The 20860-nt window shown below is 34.3% G+C and overlaps 1 protein-coding gene across 1 annotated transcript; it reads right to left on the bottom strand.

Moving 5' to 3' along the window:
• Nucleotides 1–300: 300 nt before the first annotated feature.
• LOC144841010 (dexamethasone-induced Ras-related protein 1-like) lies at nt 301–19924 on the bottom strand. Its single transcript, XM_078697151.1, has 2 exons — nt 19433–19924; nt 301–2615 (listed from the first exon to the last, which is right to left on the bottom strand). The coding sequence occupies exons 1-2, from the start codon at nt 19716–19718 to the stop codon at nt 2053–2055; spliced, it is 849 nt and encodes a 282-aa protein (XP_078553277.1). The 5' UTR covers nt 19719–19924; the 3' UTR covers nt 301–2052.
• Nucleotides 19925–20860: the final 936 nt, after the last annotated feature.

The following is a 20860-nucleotide window of genomic DNA, read 5'->3' as shown; positions in this document are numbered from 1 at the left end:
ATTGGCTTCTTTTGCTTTATTTTTAGATTTTTTTATCTTTCAACAATCCTATTAACGCAAATGGGAAGGCGATCTGAAACATACACTAACAACAATATCATATCTACTGTACGTTCTTAAAAGCGTTATAAATCTTAGAGGAAAAAATGATTTTGTTTTTATCAGACATCGTAACCTGCGGGGTATTATCTATTATGAAACATTTGTCACATCTGCACTTGTTTCTCGAGTAAAAAGTACGGTTAGTTAAAAATGGATTCCTTTAAGACACAAAATGTTTTCTTTCACATTAACAAAAAAAATGCGAATCTGCTTTCGTTTGTTACTGTATTTTTTTTTATTAATCATAATGGTATTTACAAAAAGTGAAGTAAACTTTCCCTTCATATACAATTTTACAAAATACTTAGTCTTAATAAATACCATTTAGGCAAACACGTATGTAGCTTAAAACAACTAGGCAAACGAGTACTAATGTTAAGCCTGGCCATACGCATTACCTCATAAATAAATCTCTACGCATGCTCAAACCAATCTGCGTATTTTTTTTTCCAATTTCGATTTGGCAGTGGTTAAGCCTCATAATATGTTGCTACACATTTACTTTTGGTCCGTTACACATTATCTATATTATAAAACGATAAAAAATGAAGAATGCATAACCATATTGAAATTACTTAAACATACAAATTAATTTAAACCCTAGCTCGTCGCAAATCTAAAAAGTGTAAAATTTCGGAAATTTGACGACAAAATGGAATCATCTAAATGTAAAATATTAAAATTAAGAAATGCATCAGAAAATAAACAGCCATGTGAGTATTCATTGTATATATAATAATAAAAGATGAGTTTTCACGGCGGTGTAGAAATTTACAGAGTTAGGCCTACAGAGTTTTTTACACAAGTTAATAGGACTGGATAAACTTTTGGAAAAAGTTTTCAATAGAGAAATGGCTAACCAGATTAAAAATGAATTGGGTATAATTCTAAACAAACCACTTGTGGCGCTAATTTCCCATGCTTTGTCAATGTTTATGTTGTAAAGCTAAGAGTTTTGGGGTTTTTTTTGCTTAAATTTTCAAAAAGATGGCCCAACATTGCTGGTGTCGTCATCGTGGTTCACCAATTTTCTCTATTGATAATGCCGGTATCATATATAAAAAAAAAACACATCTACCAACTAAAACAAGTGCACATCTGGAAAACTTAGATAATCTCAAATTTTCAAGAAATAAAGAAAATATTTTCGTTTTACTAGAAAAGACATACTCAAAAGTGTCTATAAGAAGATTTTTTTAATGGTTCTAGAGGAATTTAAATGGTGCTCTTAATGTTAATCATACATTGCAGTACGTACATTAAGTATAACAAGAACTGCCATAGTTGAAGAATCAACATTTTCTATTGTAAAAATTAATTTTAACAAAAGTTAAATGAGTAATTACTACAGTTAATATATTCCAACCATTGTAGACTATTTCATCAGAATAAAACGGTGTAAAATATAGGCCACATTGTAATGGTGTAATGAATGCTTAGCGAACTACATTTTGGTACTAATGTACTGTATGTTTGAAAGGCTTTCGTCCATGCCTTCGGCATTGCTCACCCAAACTAGATATAAGCACTGCAGTGAGGTTAGTAAATGCAGGCCTAGTAGAATTTTGCCGATTTATTAGTCGTCGTCTACTAGAGGCATTTAGGCCTAGTTGAAAATCCTCTTAGACCTACATCACACGGTAAACAGAAACCAAAATCAAAGCATATATTTATGATTTATCAACTGAAGTGTCTATGTTCAAACACATAAACTAAATCAAAGCCGTGGTTCGATTAATGCATAAAGTAAATAAGTTAGCCATAGACTACGTATTACTTTTTTAAAAGTAGCCTAAAGAGGAGAAGAAAAAACGTTTTTTCAAAATTGAACTGAAGCCCACAAAATGGATACTTCTTGCAAATGATTTCGTCTTATGATGATCATTACGTTCTCCATAATGCATTCACTTTGCTGGATAATTCCCAAAGGTCATGTTAGAAAATTTCACTTCACTGAATGCAGCAAACAACTTTTTTAATTTTACGTCCGGTTGATGAGGATGATTCTCCTTCATCGTTAACTAAACTTCTTTGGCTTAACTTCAGTCGCATCTGCAAAAGGTCACTGCGCACACTCGGTCTCCTCGCATTAGGCGAAACAATCCCACAGGCCTCGCTGAGCCTCCTTCGAAAAGTTAATCGGTTATTTTCTTTAGGCTTCAGAGTCGGTGTATTGCTGGCACTCATTTTCCTGTGCAAAGACGGGCTCATTTCGCTCGGCAACTTAGCATTTTCAAATAAAAGCCTGAATAATGTGTCAATGTTAATAGACTTCTTTGCCGATGTCTCGATAAACGAGCATCGTTTGTTATTAGTCTCGAAACCTTTTGCTGCTTCCTCCGAACTAACAGCCCTGCAAGCTTCTTTATCGCATTTATTTGCAGCAATCACCATAGGCACACTCTTAGCGCCTCCATTACATACTTTGGTTTCAATAATTTGGTCTTTGAGACGCACCGCTTCCTGGAAAGTATTTTTATTATCGATACTATACACAATGATGAAAATATCTCCTGAAAAACACAAAATATAGAAGTTGTAAATTATCTGGTTGAATGTCAAATAATTCTAGAATTGAATCGTCTACATCGTAAATACGAATTTATAGTTCTATGATATTATCATACGTTCATTAACGTTTTTTTGTTATCAAAGTTCTTTACTTGCCTATAAATATTCATTAAGTATTAATTAAAATATCAATCAATACGGTATTCAATATCATTTATTTACATTTACCGATATTCAATATCTAATAATAATATGGATATTCAGAAAGTATTAATTTTAATACACGATTCAAACAGACTTTATAGTTGCACAGATGATAACTATATACAGATTTCATACCAAGAATTATAATTTGATAAGGCTATGCATATACTGCCACAAGCCACAATAAACAAAATTCTTGACAGGATATAAATATTCATGAAGTGGCTAAGCAATGCTCTTATAAGGTAAGTGAGTAATGGTCAATTAACGAACTCACTAATGTACGAAAACAGTTTTCATGCCGAGTAAATACTAAAGAGTGCCTATAAATACAAATTTGAAAATCATTTGGCTATTTTTATAGGGTCGTTAAATTCTATATAAAAGGAAACAGATTATACTATAAATAAATAACGAGATTAGAAACAGCTTTATATACTGGGAACACAATGATGGACTTTAATAATTAGCAATAATCCTGTTCCAAGAAAAAAACAGATATTTTGCATAATGTAAAAATGTAGGCCTATTGAACTAGCACCGTCTAATTTACAATATTGGAAAAACCAATTTTGTTTTTATCTTTTGTGGCTCACCACCACCTTTATTCATTCAATGTTTCATGACATGATTTCTAAACATTTTCTACCTTTTTTCATTATTTTCTGTTTTTCCTCATTGATATCATAATTTTAACTTTTAGTATCATAGCATTAATACAAATTATTTACTTCTTAACATTCTTTTTTTGTTAAGTCCTCTATTTACAATTACCAATTGTATATTAATTGAAATACTTAACTACATACATCATATGCATTGTTTGTTGTACTACTATTAACCTGCACACCCACACCTGTACACACATGTAAACATACACACTCATTTATATATATAATTTTCACAAATTTAACAAATATGAATTACCGTATTGGAAAAACCATTTGTTTCATAAAGCTACTCGATGGTTCATGGTGAAACCATGAAATACATTAAATTTAATGCACTGGAACCAATGGGTTACCAATACCAATAAAAAAGAAAGAAATGTTAACGAAACCATGGTTCATCAAACTTAATCGATTTGCAATTATCGAATTTGTATAGGCCTACAAATGGTATTAAAGGTGTGTAAACAATATAGTAGTGAAATGCCACTGTTTCTTTGTAAACGATACAATTGACCAAATAAAACGTGTATATCATGGAATTAGAATAATCGATCATGTAATTTTTAAGATTATCTGAAAGAAAATATGAGAAGTGAATGGGTTTATAAGGCCGGGGATAATGCTGTAGACAAGTTGACGCTAGATAGATGGTTGTAGGTTCTGGCTCACATTGAACTACATAAAGCCATCACACAATGTGCATTTAACTATTAATTATTAATTGATGAATATGTTAAAAGAAATTAAAGTTGTTTTTTAGATAGGCCTACTAGGTTCATGTAGTATAACTGACAATATAAAATGTATATGCAGCAGAACTGATAGCAACAGGTCCATGTAGAGAAAGTATTGCTTAATGGAGTAATATAATACAACTAACTAACCTGGTTAAACAGAAACTTAGTTAACTAAATAGTAAATATAGCTAACTAATCTGGTTAAACATAAATTTGGTCAACTAAATAATAATATCAAGCTTGTCACGTTATACAGTATAACGTTTCAAACAAAATGGTACCAATCGCACGCATCTCATAATATATCATTGTTATGGATAGGATACCGGTATTATCAAGTTACATTTTGATGCACGATGTTAACATGGAGTTGTAACAACTTCCTGATGTGAGTGTATACATTTAGTAATTATGTGAACCACGTCAAATGAGGGGTAGTGGGACGATTCAGCAGTGAGACGATTCGGCCCTGAGACGATTCGGCCCTGAGACGATTCGGCCCACCACATTATAGTATGGAAACGTGAACGTGAACTATACATAGGTTTGTGTAATTTGCGGTGTTGATAAAGCTTCCACCATGTGCGATAGGACTAATCAATACAAAACAATAATATAGACAGTGTGACTGCAGAACATGTGGTCTTGATGAAGGAACTTGCCTTGTAGACAGAATGTGCACTTCTCTTTCTGCTTGACTTCTGCCAATGCTTAGAAACATGTCGCTATTCTGTACGTTCACCTAAAGTGATAACATTAACAATATAGCGTGTATTGATCAATCGATCATGGCTACCAGCGTGTTAATTGAATTACACAGACACGTGGGGTAAGTATGTTATGAGTAATACGTCATGTCAATGTTTGTCAAAGTTATTTAATTCCAAGCATGTGTTTTATGAATTTGTACTTTTGTTTGCTTTTTGCAGTTCAGTTTTTGACGTTCGTTTTTCACGACACGGCACGCGACTAAGCAGCTATCATTCATTATGGGCATGTTCATATGCTTCTCTGGGCGTGCATGGAATGACTTTTCGACTTGACAGATACGTTGTTTAATGGCTCCTGGTGAAACGAATGTTCGTGAAGGATTGATGCAATATATCTGAATTTTATCAGAAAACCAGGATAATGGCGAAATGGAGAGTTAATTGGCCATGTCTAGTATAATAAAAGATATCTATTCCGAATCCAATATCGTGTAAACCGTCGACGGATATTACTAAAAATGAGAAGCTTCATATTACATTACATGAATCAATATACATTACACAAATTTGAATTATATAATAAATAATCAATAATGCATTTTTATGACATTATCAGGCGCAATAGTACGGCAGGTGTAAACGTATGAAACACGCACAATATACGTATAGGCCTTCCACTAATGCGTTTGTTATTAGATGGTTTTGGTCTGTTCGACGTATACGTGTGACTGGCGCCAACAACGTTTTTCTTCCTAAGCAGGAAATCTTTCTTTAATACATTGGAATACAAAAAAAGCAGACATTACACCACACAGAGTAAAAAAATTATACGTACATTGTATTATTATTTTATTATTATTCCATCAAGGATTAGATTATCAGTCAAAGTCAACACTACTGCAAGTATCCTATAATTGTATGTGTGTAAATGTGTGAACGTGAAAACTAATTCAATCATATTTTTTGCTATAAAATTCCACTAAGTTTGTCCATCGAATATGACACTCTACCAGAGTCGTAAAGTGTTAGCTTAACGTTATGTAGTGTATTAGTGACATCATGTAATTTCATCTGTCATATACAGTTCCAATGACACGTGTTTTTATATACTGTAATTCAAAATTGTCAACTCTTTAGTAAAACTTTATGTTACTATAATACATGATTCGCTAGTATAGTATGCTGTATTAACTTAAATAAATATTCTATTGAATTGAAATAGAAAAATACCAGTATTATTGTCCGTTACGTCTTTACTGCATGAGGTATCTCCGATTATAAAGATCCTGCATGGGACCGTGGTTTTAACATTAAATTGCTGTTTTAAAAATATATTACTATTATTCAAATGACTGTATTAAAATGTTATGATTTTTATAGTGATAAGCATCAAATCTCTATGACTTTCATAAACTTATTTCCTTAGTAAATACGTCACCGGTAGTAAGCCTACGGACCCAACGAGTACCACAACGTAGCTCTCCATTTTTTCAGAAACAGAAATATTTTTTTTAAAGGTTAATACATATTTGAGAATAAACAAACCATTTAATATATACATTATTTTCCTTAAATTAACTTTTAATACTTTCAAATTGGCAATTCCATTTTTTTTTTAAATTTTACACTATATATTATACCTATACCCAATACTATAATTGGTTTCAGGAGATTTCGATATGAAGATCGCACGAGACGCCACGTAGCCTTCGGCACCATCATATTGATTCATTATCTGGCAATAACTAAAATCAATATCATTTTGACAGAATTAATTGGATATTTAATATTAATTGAAATAAACGGGAGAGTATTAACATTTTCTAATCTTTGCCAACGACCATCCAACATTCCAAAATACTAAATTCATGATGAAGTTAAATACTCCTTTTTTCCAACATTTTTGGTAAAACTTTTCTCTGAGTTCTATAATAATGTGCTGCCATATTCTGTGTTTTAATGGAAATATTTTAGATCTTCTATTCTTGAAATGTTTAGATGTATCATATTTGAATTGAATGTACCAAGAGGGAAGGCTCTTCTTAGCCAGAGGGATCCAGACTCCTGTGTTTCATGTCAACTTGCTTAGTGGTCTTTGTTGTTGATGTTGCTGTTTTTTATGTTTTTTGACAATAAAGAATACGAATAAGAGTATGTCAAATATCCTGGTTTTAAGAAATCACGCCAATTAGTAATGTACCTGTTGAAATTGAATATGCATTTGATTCTGGTAATTCTACAGCGTTTTAAGAATATGCTGCAGGTACAGTAATAGGCCTAATAATGTTGACCTTTTGTAACCATTCACGTGTATACAGTTCATGAACTTTCAATAAATGAAAACAAAAGTATCATCCTAATTATAACCGTCTCAAAATAGTTTCATAACTATATACTATCCAGCAACATGTTTACATTCATATTCTTAAATTATACACATCATGCCTATTTAAAGAATATGCATGCTGGTTATAATATAATCAAGTTATTTATACTGCTAATGTATATATATTATACTATTTACTACATGCTGATTAAATCATCAACTTAGTTGATACGTTGTCTAAAAATAATGTTCAAATCCGATTTTGGTAAGTTCATTATCTACCAACACGTTTTCAACAGATATTTGTTATCATGCCATTAGTTCTAAGACCTAATAATAGAGTTAATACACTCTCAGCATGTTGAATAACACGTTCAAATACAATTCTACAAAATAGAGAGGTCACAGTAACATTGACAAACACGGAGATGAGAAAAAGCATGAAGCAAAGAAAATAGAAATTAACGCAAGATCAAAGTTTTGAGTACATCAACAGATAACCAACAACCCACAACATAAACAGTTAAATTTAACTAAACTTCCAGTTGACTATACATTTAGCTTTTATCACGTAAATCTTCTTTTCAAACAACTATTGTGTGATATTAAAAAGGACCTGATTATTAGCAGCTGGGGTTTTTTCCAGGAGGGGACATCTTTAAACGAAAAAGTTACGAGAGCGTACGAAAATAAATAATAATAATAATAATAATAATAATAATAATAATATCAAGGTCATTACGCATGCGCAAAGCTGCAATGTGTCTCGGATATTTTCAAAGCAAAGGTAACTTGAATGAATGAAACCTTTGAACAAGGCCATATGGCTGCAATCGCGTGCTCAAGTCAGTGTTTACCGACCGACCGACCGACCGACCAACCGACCGACCGACATAGTGAGCTGTAGAATAAATGTACGGTATTGGATAAGCTATATAGAGAGCATTCCTACTCTCCTCCTCCCCCGATCGGATATCTTGGATGTATTTCTGTTTAAAAGTGCTCCACTTTCTTATTCTAATCGGTTAAAAAAATACTAGATTAAGTAATTATTACTAAATTGGCTTGTTTTAAGTAGGGCCTAAAGATTAAAACTTCTTCAAAATACTCAAAATTCAAAATTTTAATCTTTTTAATGGTTTGACGAAACAATGTAATCAATTAAAATTATTCAAATGTGTAGATTGCGTTTAAAAAAAACAGCGAATTAACAATTTCACTTCCAATTAAAAGCTATACTTTAGAAAACATATGGTACGTCAATATTGTCAAAGATTGTGGCTTTCCTCGTAACAACGGAAAACAGGTATTCTTGGTAAATTTTATATTTCCGAATTACATTATCGATATTGGTTAATTAATTGATTGCTCGCATTACTGAGAGACATTAGTACCACATCGTTATATTTATCTCTCCAATTAAATCGAAATTATTGCCACTCATTTGACAAAAGAAATAAAATGTTCGTTTGGTTTGAGAAAAGAGATCTAATTTCGAACTATAAAATTACTAATAGTAATACTAGGGGAAAAATAATTTTTGACAATAATTTAAGAATTTATTATTAGTTTTAAATTACACCGATTTCCTGCGGAAATACAGTTTAACATTTACAATTGTTTTAACCATTCTCGTTTAATTGCTGAGAATGCTATAGTTTTGTTTGTTGTCGAATTCTCATATACAACAACATTTTACAGCAAACAGTAAATCAAGAGCACATTTTGTGATTACTGCTGGCGCGATGCATCACAACCTGCGCGCTGTTCGTGATAACGATGCAGCATGCCTATAGGTTGCAATTTCGTATAGATTAATAAGGCTTGTAGATATATTCGCATTTACTTCTGCATATACAGTGAGAAAATGGCATGTTATTCAGAGAAAAGGCATCTAGTTGTTTTTACATACATAGTGGTATTATGTAGAGTTATTAATTACACTAGGCCTATCACACGGAAAACAATATTGATATAGACTATATAGACGAAAATTACTATTTAGTTTTATATCTGAAAATTGAGAACATTGACGTGTTTCGAATAATCAGTACGGAGAAGATGAACTACCTCATAATTCTGCAATCGATGCAAAGTAGATAAGGATATGATAAATCAATGTTTGTTTTGAGAAAACTGCTAATACAATTTTAATTGTTAATTTTAACAATCCACCTAGATTTATGCGGAAATACGGATAGTAAGGAGTTTTGTTGGACAGTCGTAGCAGATAATACGACAGCATTTATACTGGGAACTTTAATTAGCATTTACCAGATTGTTATGACTCATGTGAAGAGATCGGTTATTATTCGCTATTGTAATCCTGGTCAAGCAAACAGGATCTTATTCAGTCAAGAGCCTTTTCTAAACAGCCGGCAACCAATGTAATAATTAGTTCAAACGTTGCTAATCAGGGTACGCATTCAGGCCCGTAGCCAGGGGGGGTTTTTATGGTTCGGGCGAACCCCCCCTTTACAGCGAACCCCCCTTAACCAACTGCGAACCCCCATCCCCGACATGCTCAATACCTCACCCTCATCTCCGGAAATCCTCCAAATACGTGCCACTCATACAGTACCTACCTTCTTCCCTGTATGAGCGTACTTCGAGGGATACGTGTCTGTAAATTTCTAAGAGTTGCAAATGAATTGCCGATTTTAACCTGAAAAATAAATGTTTGGTCCCTGCATGTAACATGATATTGACGCGTCTCACAGCGTGCTGGGGCACGAACGATTCGTACAAAGGACACCGCCAGACAACTGCGTACCAATTGTTTAGATCATCACTGGCAGTCAGGCAATAATTTATAATTTACTCATAGTTAATAATCGTCATGATACTCTCACTTTCAAGCATCTTCGCTCCAGTAATGATATGTCAAAATTTTGCATCCCGACCAGATTCACCAGAACTTGGAATTCCATACCCAATGAGATTCGCGATATTTTTGTTAATGGTTCATTTATTAATTTTAAATTATCTCTAAAGCTATATTTTAAATGTCGGAGAGAAACCTTTTAACTTTTTAAATGAAATGAAATGTCTATGTTATTTTAGTATATATTCTTGTTATTTGTAATTTTTGTGTTGGAGAGACACACCTTACCGGTGACAGCGTTTTGTTTTTGTCTCTCCTCGGCTTCGTGTCTTGTACTTCATATATATATATATTTCTATGTTTTTGTAATTATTATTTTCTGTTTATTGCCGAAATGAATAAAATAAATAAAATCATAGAGGATTATAGTGAATATTAATATTTTACACTATAATATCTATGGTATCATGTACTGTAGTTCACATTATGGCATCCGATTATTTTTTTCTAGACCACCAGCCGATACGTACTCAAATGTATCAATATCACCTATTTACATTGGCATATTTAATTTCCTCAACAAATTGCTGTAAATAAATATTATAGATAGAGCTATAATAAGAATTGCATTTGCCTTTTCGGGGCTTCTCCTAGACGTACGTTCGCATTGAACTTATTGAACAAAACAAAATACCTAGTAAATGATAAAACAATCGGCGGTTCCGCACAGAGCACGCGCATTTAACATACGGAAACAAATGTTATCGTCCTTTAAATAGTCCACGAGTCCAAGTACGATCGTTTTGCTCATTGGTAGCATGCTGCATGAGAGTGTCTTTTCCGGCCATCTAGGGGTGTCATTTAACAAAATTCGCTTCGCCACAGGCCCCACCCCACAAATACTTAGTGTCCGAACCCCCCCTTGACAAATCCTGGCTACGGCCCTGGCATTTTATACGCGCGCGTGAACTATTTGTCAATATAACAGTGACACGTCGGCGTTCAGACGTTGTTAAATGGCACGCGCGCGTGAACTTGTGTCAATTTAACAATTAGTGGCACGGCGGCGTTCAAACGTTGATAATAATGTTTGGCTTTTATACGCAAGCGTGAATTGTGTGTCTTCCCGTTTTGTAACGGACAAAATATAAAACCTAGTGTACATTTCATTTTAATGCAAACATCATTAGTAATTAATACCGATGTTGTATTGTGTACCATAAGCATCCATGTATTTTGTATTTTAATAATTCATGTGAGATAGAGAGGTTGTCAAGATTCATAAGATGAATTTCAAAGAACTTGTGTACGTCAAAACCAACAGTATTTATCATGTTTTTATAATTAAACAGGATGTCGTTATCAATTACGATGAAAGTCAATATACTGTGGTCATAAATATTTGATTAATTCATGTTTAAACTATCTATGAGGCAATCAATGGATATTAACTTAGGATGAACATGCTATCAAATTATCTCAGTTTGAATTTTAGCGTGAGTTTTATGCGCCTCCCAGACAGACCATCACAGCAACAAAATCACCATCGGGTTATAGAGTTACCCGTTCCAAACTAAACACTGGAGATACCGTTAGTAATAGTTGATGCTAAGAATATTATGATGTATACCTCAGCCTAAACTCACCATACTGACCCAATTTACCTTAATTATTCCCATTGGAGCTTAACAGATGAACGCTTTAATTCTACTAAGAGCTTCATTCCTGGAATCGATCTGAACACGTAAAATGCATTCTATGTATTATCATATATGCAAGTTAAATGAAAATCCGGGATATCACACCTCGAACGTGGTATTAATTGAAACTATTAGCAAGGATTTTATTAGATCTTCTGAGAAAGAAGTGACGAGGTAAATTAGCGTTACTCATATAGCATTATTACTCTGACTTTCAGAAATGAAAAGTTCAATCGATCGAACACTCAATTTTTTCCGACTACGATAAAGAACTGAAATTTCCAATCAAATTCTAGAAACCAATAAAGGACTGTAAACCTTATTCAACCAGAGAACTGGGAACCTTTTTCAATTGGAGTACTGAAAACCATATTCAACTGGAGGACTTGAAACCTTATTCAACTGGAGGACTGAAAACCTTATTCAACAGGAGGACTGGAAACCTTATTTAACTGGAAGACTGGAAACCTGTTTCAACTGGAGGACTGGAAACCTTATTCAACTGGAGGACTGAAAACCTTATTCAACAGGAGGACTGGAAACCTTATTTAACTGGAGGACTGGAAACCTGTTTCAACTGGAGGACTGGAAACCTTATTCAACTGGAGGACTGAAAACCTTATTTTAACTGACTTGAAACTTTATTCAACTGCAGGACTGAGAACTTTATTCAACTGCAGGACTGAGAACCTTATTCAACTAGAGGACTGGAAACCTTTTTTTCAACTGGAGGACTGGAAACCTTATTCAACTGGAGGACTGGAAACCTTATTTAACTGGGGGAACTGGAAACCTTTTTCAACTGGAGGACTGGAAACCTTATTCAACTGGGGGAACTGGAAACCTTTTTTAACTGGAGGACTGGAAACCTTATTTAACTGGGGGAACTGGAAACCTTTTTCAACTGGAGGACTGGAAACCTTATTCAACTGGGGGAACTGGAAACCTTTTTTAACTGGAGGATTGGAAACCTTATTCAACTGGAGGACTGGAAAACCTATTCAACTGGAGAACTGGGAACCATATTAAACTGGAGGATTGCAAAACTTATTCAGAACTTACTCACCTACTTCAGACTGAAAACTCAGTTAGAAGAATGGAAACTTTATTCAACTGGAGGATTGGAAACTTGGGTAACTGGAAACCCTATTCAAACTGGAAACTTATTCAGACTGGAGGAATGGAAAATTTATTCAAACTGGGAACTTATTCAGACTGGAGGATTGAAACTGTTCAGACCGGAAACCTTTGTTTAGTTCAGTAAAAAATATATATAGGCCTAAGCCTTAAAACAATATCATTATACAGAAAATATACCGAAAGTAGTCTCCAATTCTACTTTTCATTTTTTCTCCATCGATTAATGATTTTGTGTTGCAATTTATTTAATGAGACAATTAAACCATGCCACTATAGAAATTTACTCAAGAATTTTCTGTAGAAATTTAAATGGTGATTAAACGTTTGACTCTAGGGCTTAATCTTTACTAATTTTGATAATACATGAGTGATACTGAAGTTTACTTTGTTTTAATCGATGCTGAACCTTACGACCTTTTGATGATCGTAATAGTTCTGCCTAAAGATTAATGCCAGAACGATAATGAAAACTTCCTCGGAAGGTTAAAACGCATTAAACTAGTGCAGTGGAAAATAAGTACACACACGCGAATAGTTAAGTAGGTAAATTAGGATAAATCTAGCAGATACAAAATGTGTACGAGCTGCAGCTTTACCTCTTCAGCAGGCCGGTGTACGGTTCGCAAGGTTTAAACCTGACCACTTTTTCACAGAGGCCTTTGACAAACCCGGTGGCTTGAACAGAGATTCCTCCCTTTTCTTGCGAAAACCGGACCACTTTATTTCTCATGGCTACATCACTGTTCAGTGGTGTCTCTGGAACACAAACCAAACAAGAAGAGACAAATTTATCAGTAGCTAATGCAAATGTCACTGCCCTCTTAAAAGAGTCAACACGGTCTGCTCGTCAGGTTAACGAACCATAATGAAGAAATGAAGTACTGTACATGGAGAATAATCCATTTAATAAAAACGTCATATTACTATCCAGTAACCGCGGAGTTACCGATGGGTTTCTGGTATCTTTTGATGATTTCGTGAGTCTCTTGTCGCTGTATAGCCCGTACGAAGAAAATTGTATGTATCTCACTTGCTATATATTATTTTGCCGCGCATTTTACTAATAATTATAATGAGCTTGAAATTGCTACGCTACATGCAGAAAAATGATCAAACGCTATCGTGGTATAGTCCCTTTAATTTGGCAAACAGTGAAGCGTGTTCACATGTTTAATGAAACAAAAAGAAAATCGCTTAGATGGAAAGGACGCTTTGATAATCTGACAGGTACTGAGAGAACGTTAATTAGAAGATGATGTTGGAACATGTTTGTTTATATCATAGAGTGGATTCTCCATCAATCAAACTAAAACAGAAAATTAAATGTAAACTGAGATAGGCATATCCGAGAACACTTATATCGTGATGGTATAGCGTTTACCATCTCGTTTTATTGACTCTATACAAAGTCTTAGGGTATCAATTCCATGAGACAGGTTATGTACATTACGCAATTGTCAAAATGGCATTCACATCTCGACAATGACAATTCACGCATGCGTATCAGTAATCAGATTGGTTAAGAACAAACTGCTATTAGCTTACATTGCTTTTCAAAACATTCGAAAGCTAGGCCTCTACACTGAATCATATTCTTCCCTAACATGGTGGCCGCCCTGGATGCCCGATGCAGATTACATGATGGCAGTCTTGGGCGCTCTTGATCCGTCCGTATGTGATGCAGGCTCCATGGTGGCAGTCTTGGGCGCTCTGGACCCATATTTGATGCAGATTCCATGATGGAAGTCTTAGGCGCTCTGGGCCACATTTGCTGCAGGTTCCATGAAAACTGTACTGGATGCTCCTTTCACATCCCATATAATACTCGATACAGGGTCCGTGCTATATGTCTTGGATGCTCCTGTCCCATACTCAATGCTGGCTCCATCATAGCTGCCCTGGATGCTCTGTCCCATATTCGATGTAAATTCCTGGATGTCCGCATATACATCATACACAACGTATCATGTTTGTTGTGGATCTTGCCCTTTACACACCAGATGCATTGATGACTGCACTGAAGGCTCCCTACCTGCTACCATTAAGGTTCCATGCCTTTCCTTGGTGGTTCTCAACAAATTAATAAGAAAGTCTGCATTGAACCCTCCTGTGTAACACTACAATACTCTCAACTGGGGAGGAAAACTTTTAATTTCTCTTTAACTCACACGTCTTTTAATTATAGCCACGTGTTTCTGTACTAAATTGAGATCTTAGAAAAACGATTACAGTAATTAGATTGTCATTTTCATTTGTGGCCACCGCGTTTAAAATTGGGAAGGATCGATTTGATATTAATGGATTGAGAACACAAAACAGACAAATAAAAACGTAGCGGGAAGTTAATATCTGCAGCATTGTTTGTTGCTCTTGTTGCTAAATGAACTCTGTGATAATTATTGACACAGGCATTTATAGCTAGATTGTTTTTTCGATGGTACAGATACTATTTTGTTTGTCAAACGTTTTTATTTTAATGTTGCTTTATAGAGGCCTATCTGAACCATACCTTTTCTGAGTAAGAAAAAAGATTTTGTTATAAGAGCGTTACATTAGTCAGCCATATGTAACACAAGGCAAACAGAGTTAAGTAACAGAAGGTATGTACATAATTTATGAACATTCATAAATCGAACATTAAATTTATGCATTCCTGGTATTTCGTCACATGTTTTCATTCTCACCATAGGTGATAATTTAATACATACATTTACGAAGTTGTTCAGATTGTGAAAGACATTTTACATTACTTTATTGAAATTTAAGCATTTGATCTAGTTCTGCAACAAAATGAACGAAGCGTGACAAATGAACAAAAGTCTCTAGACCATATTCCATTAACCAGATTAACCGAGCAGCGGTATAGATTTAATTGCACGCACACAACGTACCTTGATAAACGCACGCCTTGTTCCTTTATTATAATGACGCGTAAAACCTAAACGTTTTTAACATAAAACAAAATCAGAGAAACAAGTCAAATTGAGAAGAGAAGAGGCGTCTTACCAAGATTAGCACCTTCTTCCTGGGATTAAACAGACTAACACTTATTTCAAGTGTTCTAGGCCTACGTGCTTGTTTACTGTAGGCTGTTCAGTCAGTATTTAGTTTGTAGAATTGCGATGAATATATACGTTTAGTTCAATTAAATAAACACGAAAACGTAACCTAATACGCAGCTCTCTCAGAGCTATAATCAAATCACAAGTAACTACACTCAGCGGAAGTTAACGGAGTAAACGTGTGTTTATGGCGACAAATGCACATTTTCGAATGTGTTTGCATATTAACATTGATAATAATATTATAAGGTCTCAATGCTACACCTTTAGTAAATTATAAGATGAAAGAAACATGCTACGTCATTGGGATCGAATTATTAACTGTGGCCTATACACCCGACCAGAACCAGAGTGAAACACCATCCAAACCAACTCATCACCTACCAATGCCCTTTAGTGTATTTCCGCATCACTGTTAAGATATGTTCGATTCGGTAATTACATTCATTTAGCATACTGATGTATCCGTCCTTGTTATTTGAGTAATATAATGTTAATATTAATAATATTTAGGATTAGAGCACGTAGTACCAGCCTTCATAAGAAAATGAAACAAACACTAGTAGTCTGTACAACTCACGAGTTCTTTTTATCGTTCTAGAATTACTGAAAGCGAACTCCATGTTGAGAAAAGTATAATTGTACTGGTTTCAAGATTTTGTTGTAACACTAAGCTTTCACCCGCACATTGGATTAGAATTTACAATTGTTTTCATCGAGGAAGATTATAAGTGAAATATCTTACAAGACATCTTGCTAAAATGATTAACGACAGTTACTGCAGTAAACAAGTTTAGTAGGATAATAAAACATAACTTTGATGAATATAATATATTATCTGTACTATGTGCTTATTACAAAAACAGAAATCTACCAAATAGAATATAGAAGTTTCTATGTAAGTTGTTCTATGTAAAAATGGTAGAAACTAACCACAACCTTTCAGAAGGCAACAGTCGGGAATACCACAAAAATAACTTAATTTCCAAAAAATGATACCGTTCACTGAAAATGTTAAATTATTTTCTATTGAAATAATTGTTTTCAACTAGGCCTAAACACACAAAAACATCATTGCAAGCAAGCTGAAAGACGGAATAATTAAATCTTTCCTGAATTTCCTTCTCCTCAAGAGGCTAATTAATACAGTAGATATCTTCAAGTAGCCACATCGTGGATCAATAATCCGACCCTAGAGTGGGTTTATATACAGGTGTGCATCGGTCACATGTAGTCAGTCTCTATCCTGGTTCATTGCTGATCGGTAGAACAACACATTGTTTATATCTTATTGTTTCAAGTATTGCATTCAATAATTAAATTGATTTGTTTCGTTAGTTATTAACACTAATGGATAGTTTGAAGATATGAATTAGAGTGCGGTTTGTGTCGGAACAGGAATCGATAGTGACCATGGGAGGTATAATAACATATTAGTGTTATGATGTGTCTTCAAGTGATCTTCAAAAATCAAGATGATAAAAAAATGTTGATGAATGTATGTCGTTGAAAGTATAAAGATTAATATAGAACGATGAATGTTACAGTATGTTGATGATGAATGTTGCAGTATGTTGATGATGAATGTTACAGTATGTTGATGATGAATGTTACAGTATGTTGATGATGGATGTTACAGTATGTTGATGATGAATGTTACAGTATGTTGATGATGGATGTTACAGTATGTTGATGATGAATGTTACAGTATGTTGATGATGGATGTTACAGTATGTTGATGATGGATGTTACAGTATGTTGATGATGAATGTTACAGTAAGTTGATGATGGATGTAACAGTATGTTGATGATGAATGTTACAGTATGTTGATGATGAATGTTACAGTATGTTGACGATGGATGTTACAGTATGTTGACGATGGATGTTACAGTATGTTGACGATGAATGTTACAGTATGTTGACGATGGATGTAACAGTATGTTGATGATGAATGTTACAGTATGTTGATGATGAATGTTACAGTATGTTGATGATGGATGTTAAAGTATGTTGATGATGGATGTTAAAGTATGTTGATGATGAATGTTACAGTATGTTGATGATGAATGTTACAGTATGTTGATGATGGATGTTACAGTATGTTGATGATGGATGTTACAGTATGTTGATGATGAATGTTACAGTATGTTGATGATGGATGTTACAGTGTGTTAATGAGTTACAGTTGATGATGAATATTACAATATGTTGATGATGAATGTTACAATATGTTGATGATGAATGTTACAGTATGTTGATGATGAATGTTACAGTATGTTGATGATGGATGTTACAGTGTGTTGATGATGAATGTTACAGTATGTTGATGATGATGAATGTTACAGTATGTTGATGATGATGAATGTTACAGTATGTTGATGATGGATGTTACAGTATGTTGATGATGGATGTTACAGTATGTTGATGATGAATGTTACACAGTATGTTGATGATGGATGTTACACAGTATGTTGATGACGAATGTTACAATATGTTGATGATGAATGTTACACAGTATGTTGATGATGGATGTTACACAGTATGTTGATGATGAATGTTACAGTATGTTGATGATGAATGTTACACAGTATGTTGATGATGGATGTTACACAGTATGTTGATGATGAATGTTACAATATGTTGATGATGAATGTTACAGTGTGTTGATGAGTTACAGTTGATGATGAATATAAGATATATTGCCTAAAGTGCAATGTCGGTGTACGTGCGATAAAGATGGAAGATGTTCTTGGAAAAGTACCAAGTATCAAGTAGTCTGTATGAATGTCGGTACGTAATATACAGTAGGTCCGAATAATACACAGTAAAGAACAGACAAAATCCCAATCTCCTCCAACAAATTAAATCTTCGTTAATCTTTCATTTGAGAGAAATAATGAAAGCAAAACCAAATTAATATCATACCAAGTACAAGTTGAGAAATCTGCATTACCACCATGTTAATACCAATGTCAAGCAGTCAGCATAATGTGATCGAAGTTTATTATCATGCAATTGCTGACTAATAATGTGAGTATTTTACAGACATGACAATTGCATCACAAACGAATGATTGTGAGCAAATTAGTGTAGTAATCAACTCATTACATTTATATAGCGCAATGACCTCGTTTTAACAACCCTTTCCCCATAAGAATTGTATAAGGCTGTAGGCGTACGTACGATTTGTCTCAAAATCGTATCTCCAAACTGAAAGAGACTTCAGTGCTGTACATGTTCGTTAAAAAAAACTAGTTCATCATGTTCGAGGGCGCTGTATGAATGGTTATCATAATAATTATTTAGGTACACTGTATAACACTATACTTTTCGTAAGTTATTAGAAAAGGTGTTTACATTATGCCTAACTACTGTATTCCTGCACTGAACACAAAAGTACCGTTAACATACATAACATAAGAGTACATTGATGATTGTACCTACCTGTAAGGATGGACAGTTTGCACATAGCTGGAAAGGGGTTATTGCCTGACGTGTCCAAAATGTCCAGTCGATAAACTTGACCCTTTATTTTATAGATCTTTCGATGGAAATCTTCAATCGTAGGAGTGTACTGGTCTTCGAAACGTCCGGTCAAAAATCGATTGACTATCGCCGTTTTCCCGACTTTTGGCGATCCGAGAACAACTAAACGGAAACAGTTATCCGGCGGGACTTCAAAATCGCTGTCCCGCGATGGAGAATCATCGGGCGATGAAGGTGAGCTCATCTTAGCTGCTAAAAAGTGCAACAGTAAAAATCACAAATGCGACGGGAGAATTACACTTTTTCCAAGTCGTTAACGCTTATCTGTGCAGAAAACCATTCATGGTTGACAATTACCGGTCGATTCTAAAACAAATAGTAAGTTGCTCAGCTGAACGGCTGTTTATATTACGATCGTCTGCAGTAGCAGCCGAGTTACACAAATGTGATGCTGCTTATTATTATCACCGTTTTTATAAACAAGCTGACTAGCGAATCGGCCTTTGAAATTGGTAAGACAAATCCTTTACCTTTCGTACATCGCTTTTGATTGGCTGATTACCAGAGCGCCAAGCGTAATCAATTACGACCACATCTACCAATCAGCTTGAACTAAACACAAAACTACTATCAAATTATTGTTTACAAAATACATTGTCATCTTGGCCAATATTTCCAATAAGAAAAACATGCTGATTGATATTATTTTAAATATTAATTTGTTAATATCAATATTCGATTCAAACTAATTGTTAATTAAAACTAATGAGGCATGTGTCAGGGTCTATAGGGACTAACACTAAAACACGTAAACAACAGCCGTCGGAAGCTCAAATTATTATATATTAATAAATTAAAGGTATATATTTCATTACCGATATTACTCAATTTGACGAACGTCTTTTGGAAAAACATTACAAAGTGCGATTCACACTAGAGGTGGTTATTAGTGTCAAACGTGCCGAGTTACGATGCGTTCACACAAATGAAAAGGTATTTCATTTGATATAATGTTTTCTTGTAATCTCCGTTCATTTCGACCATTCGCACTGGACGAACCGGTCGATTGCCCGACAACTCCTGCTCAAACGTTTAGGGTAACATTATAGGGCAAGTTCACGTTTGTTACCCGCTAAGTTGGCTTCATGGATCAATTACCCGGATAAATACCTAAGCATGAATTGACCCATGATGGTCAAGTAGTTACTGCAGTAACTGCGGTAGACGTCTTTTACCACTGTTATTACCACACTTACACCGCGGTAGATGTGCATAATTTACGGGATTTAATTTTGGATGTCAACGAACTTGTTTTGATGGTTTAGAATATAGATTGTAAATTAATTGATTTAATACACATAATTTGCGACTCTCACATGTGAATAA

This window comes from Antedon bifida, chromosome 4 (assembly GCF_963402885.1).
Source record: "Antedon bifida chromosome 4, ecAntBifi1.1, whole genome shotgun sequence".
NCBI classification, from domain to species: domain Eukaryota; kingdom Metazoa; phylum Echinodermata; class Crinoidea; order Comatulida; family Antedonidae; genus Antedon; species Antedon bifida.
Note: the sequence above shows the minus strand (reverse complement) of the source record. Positions and strands in the feature narration are given on the sequence as shown.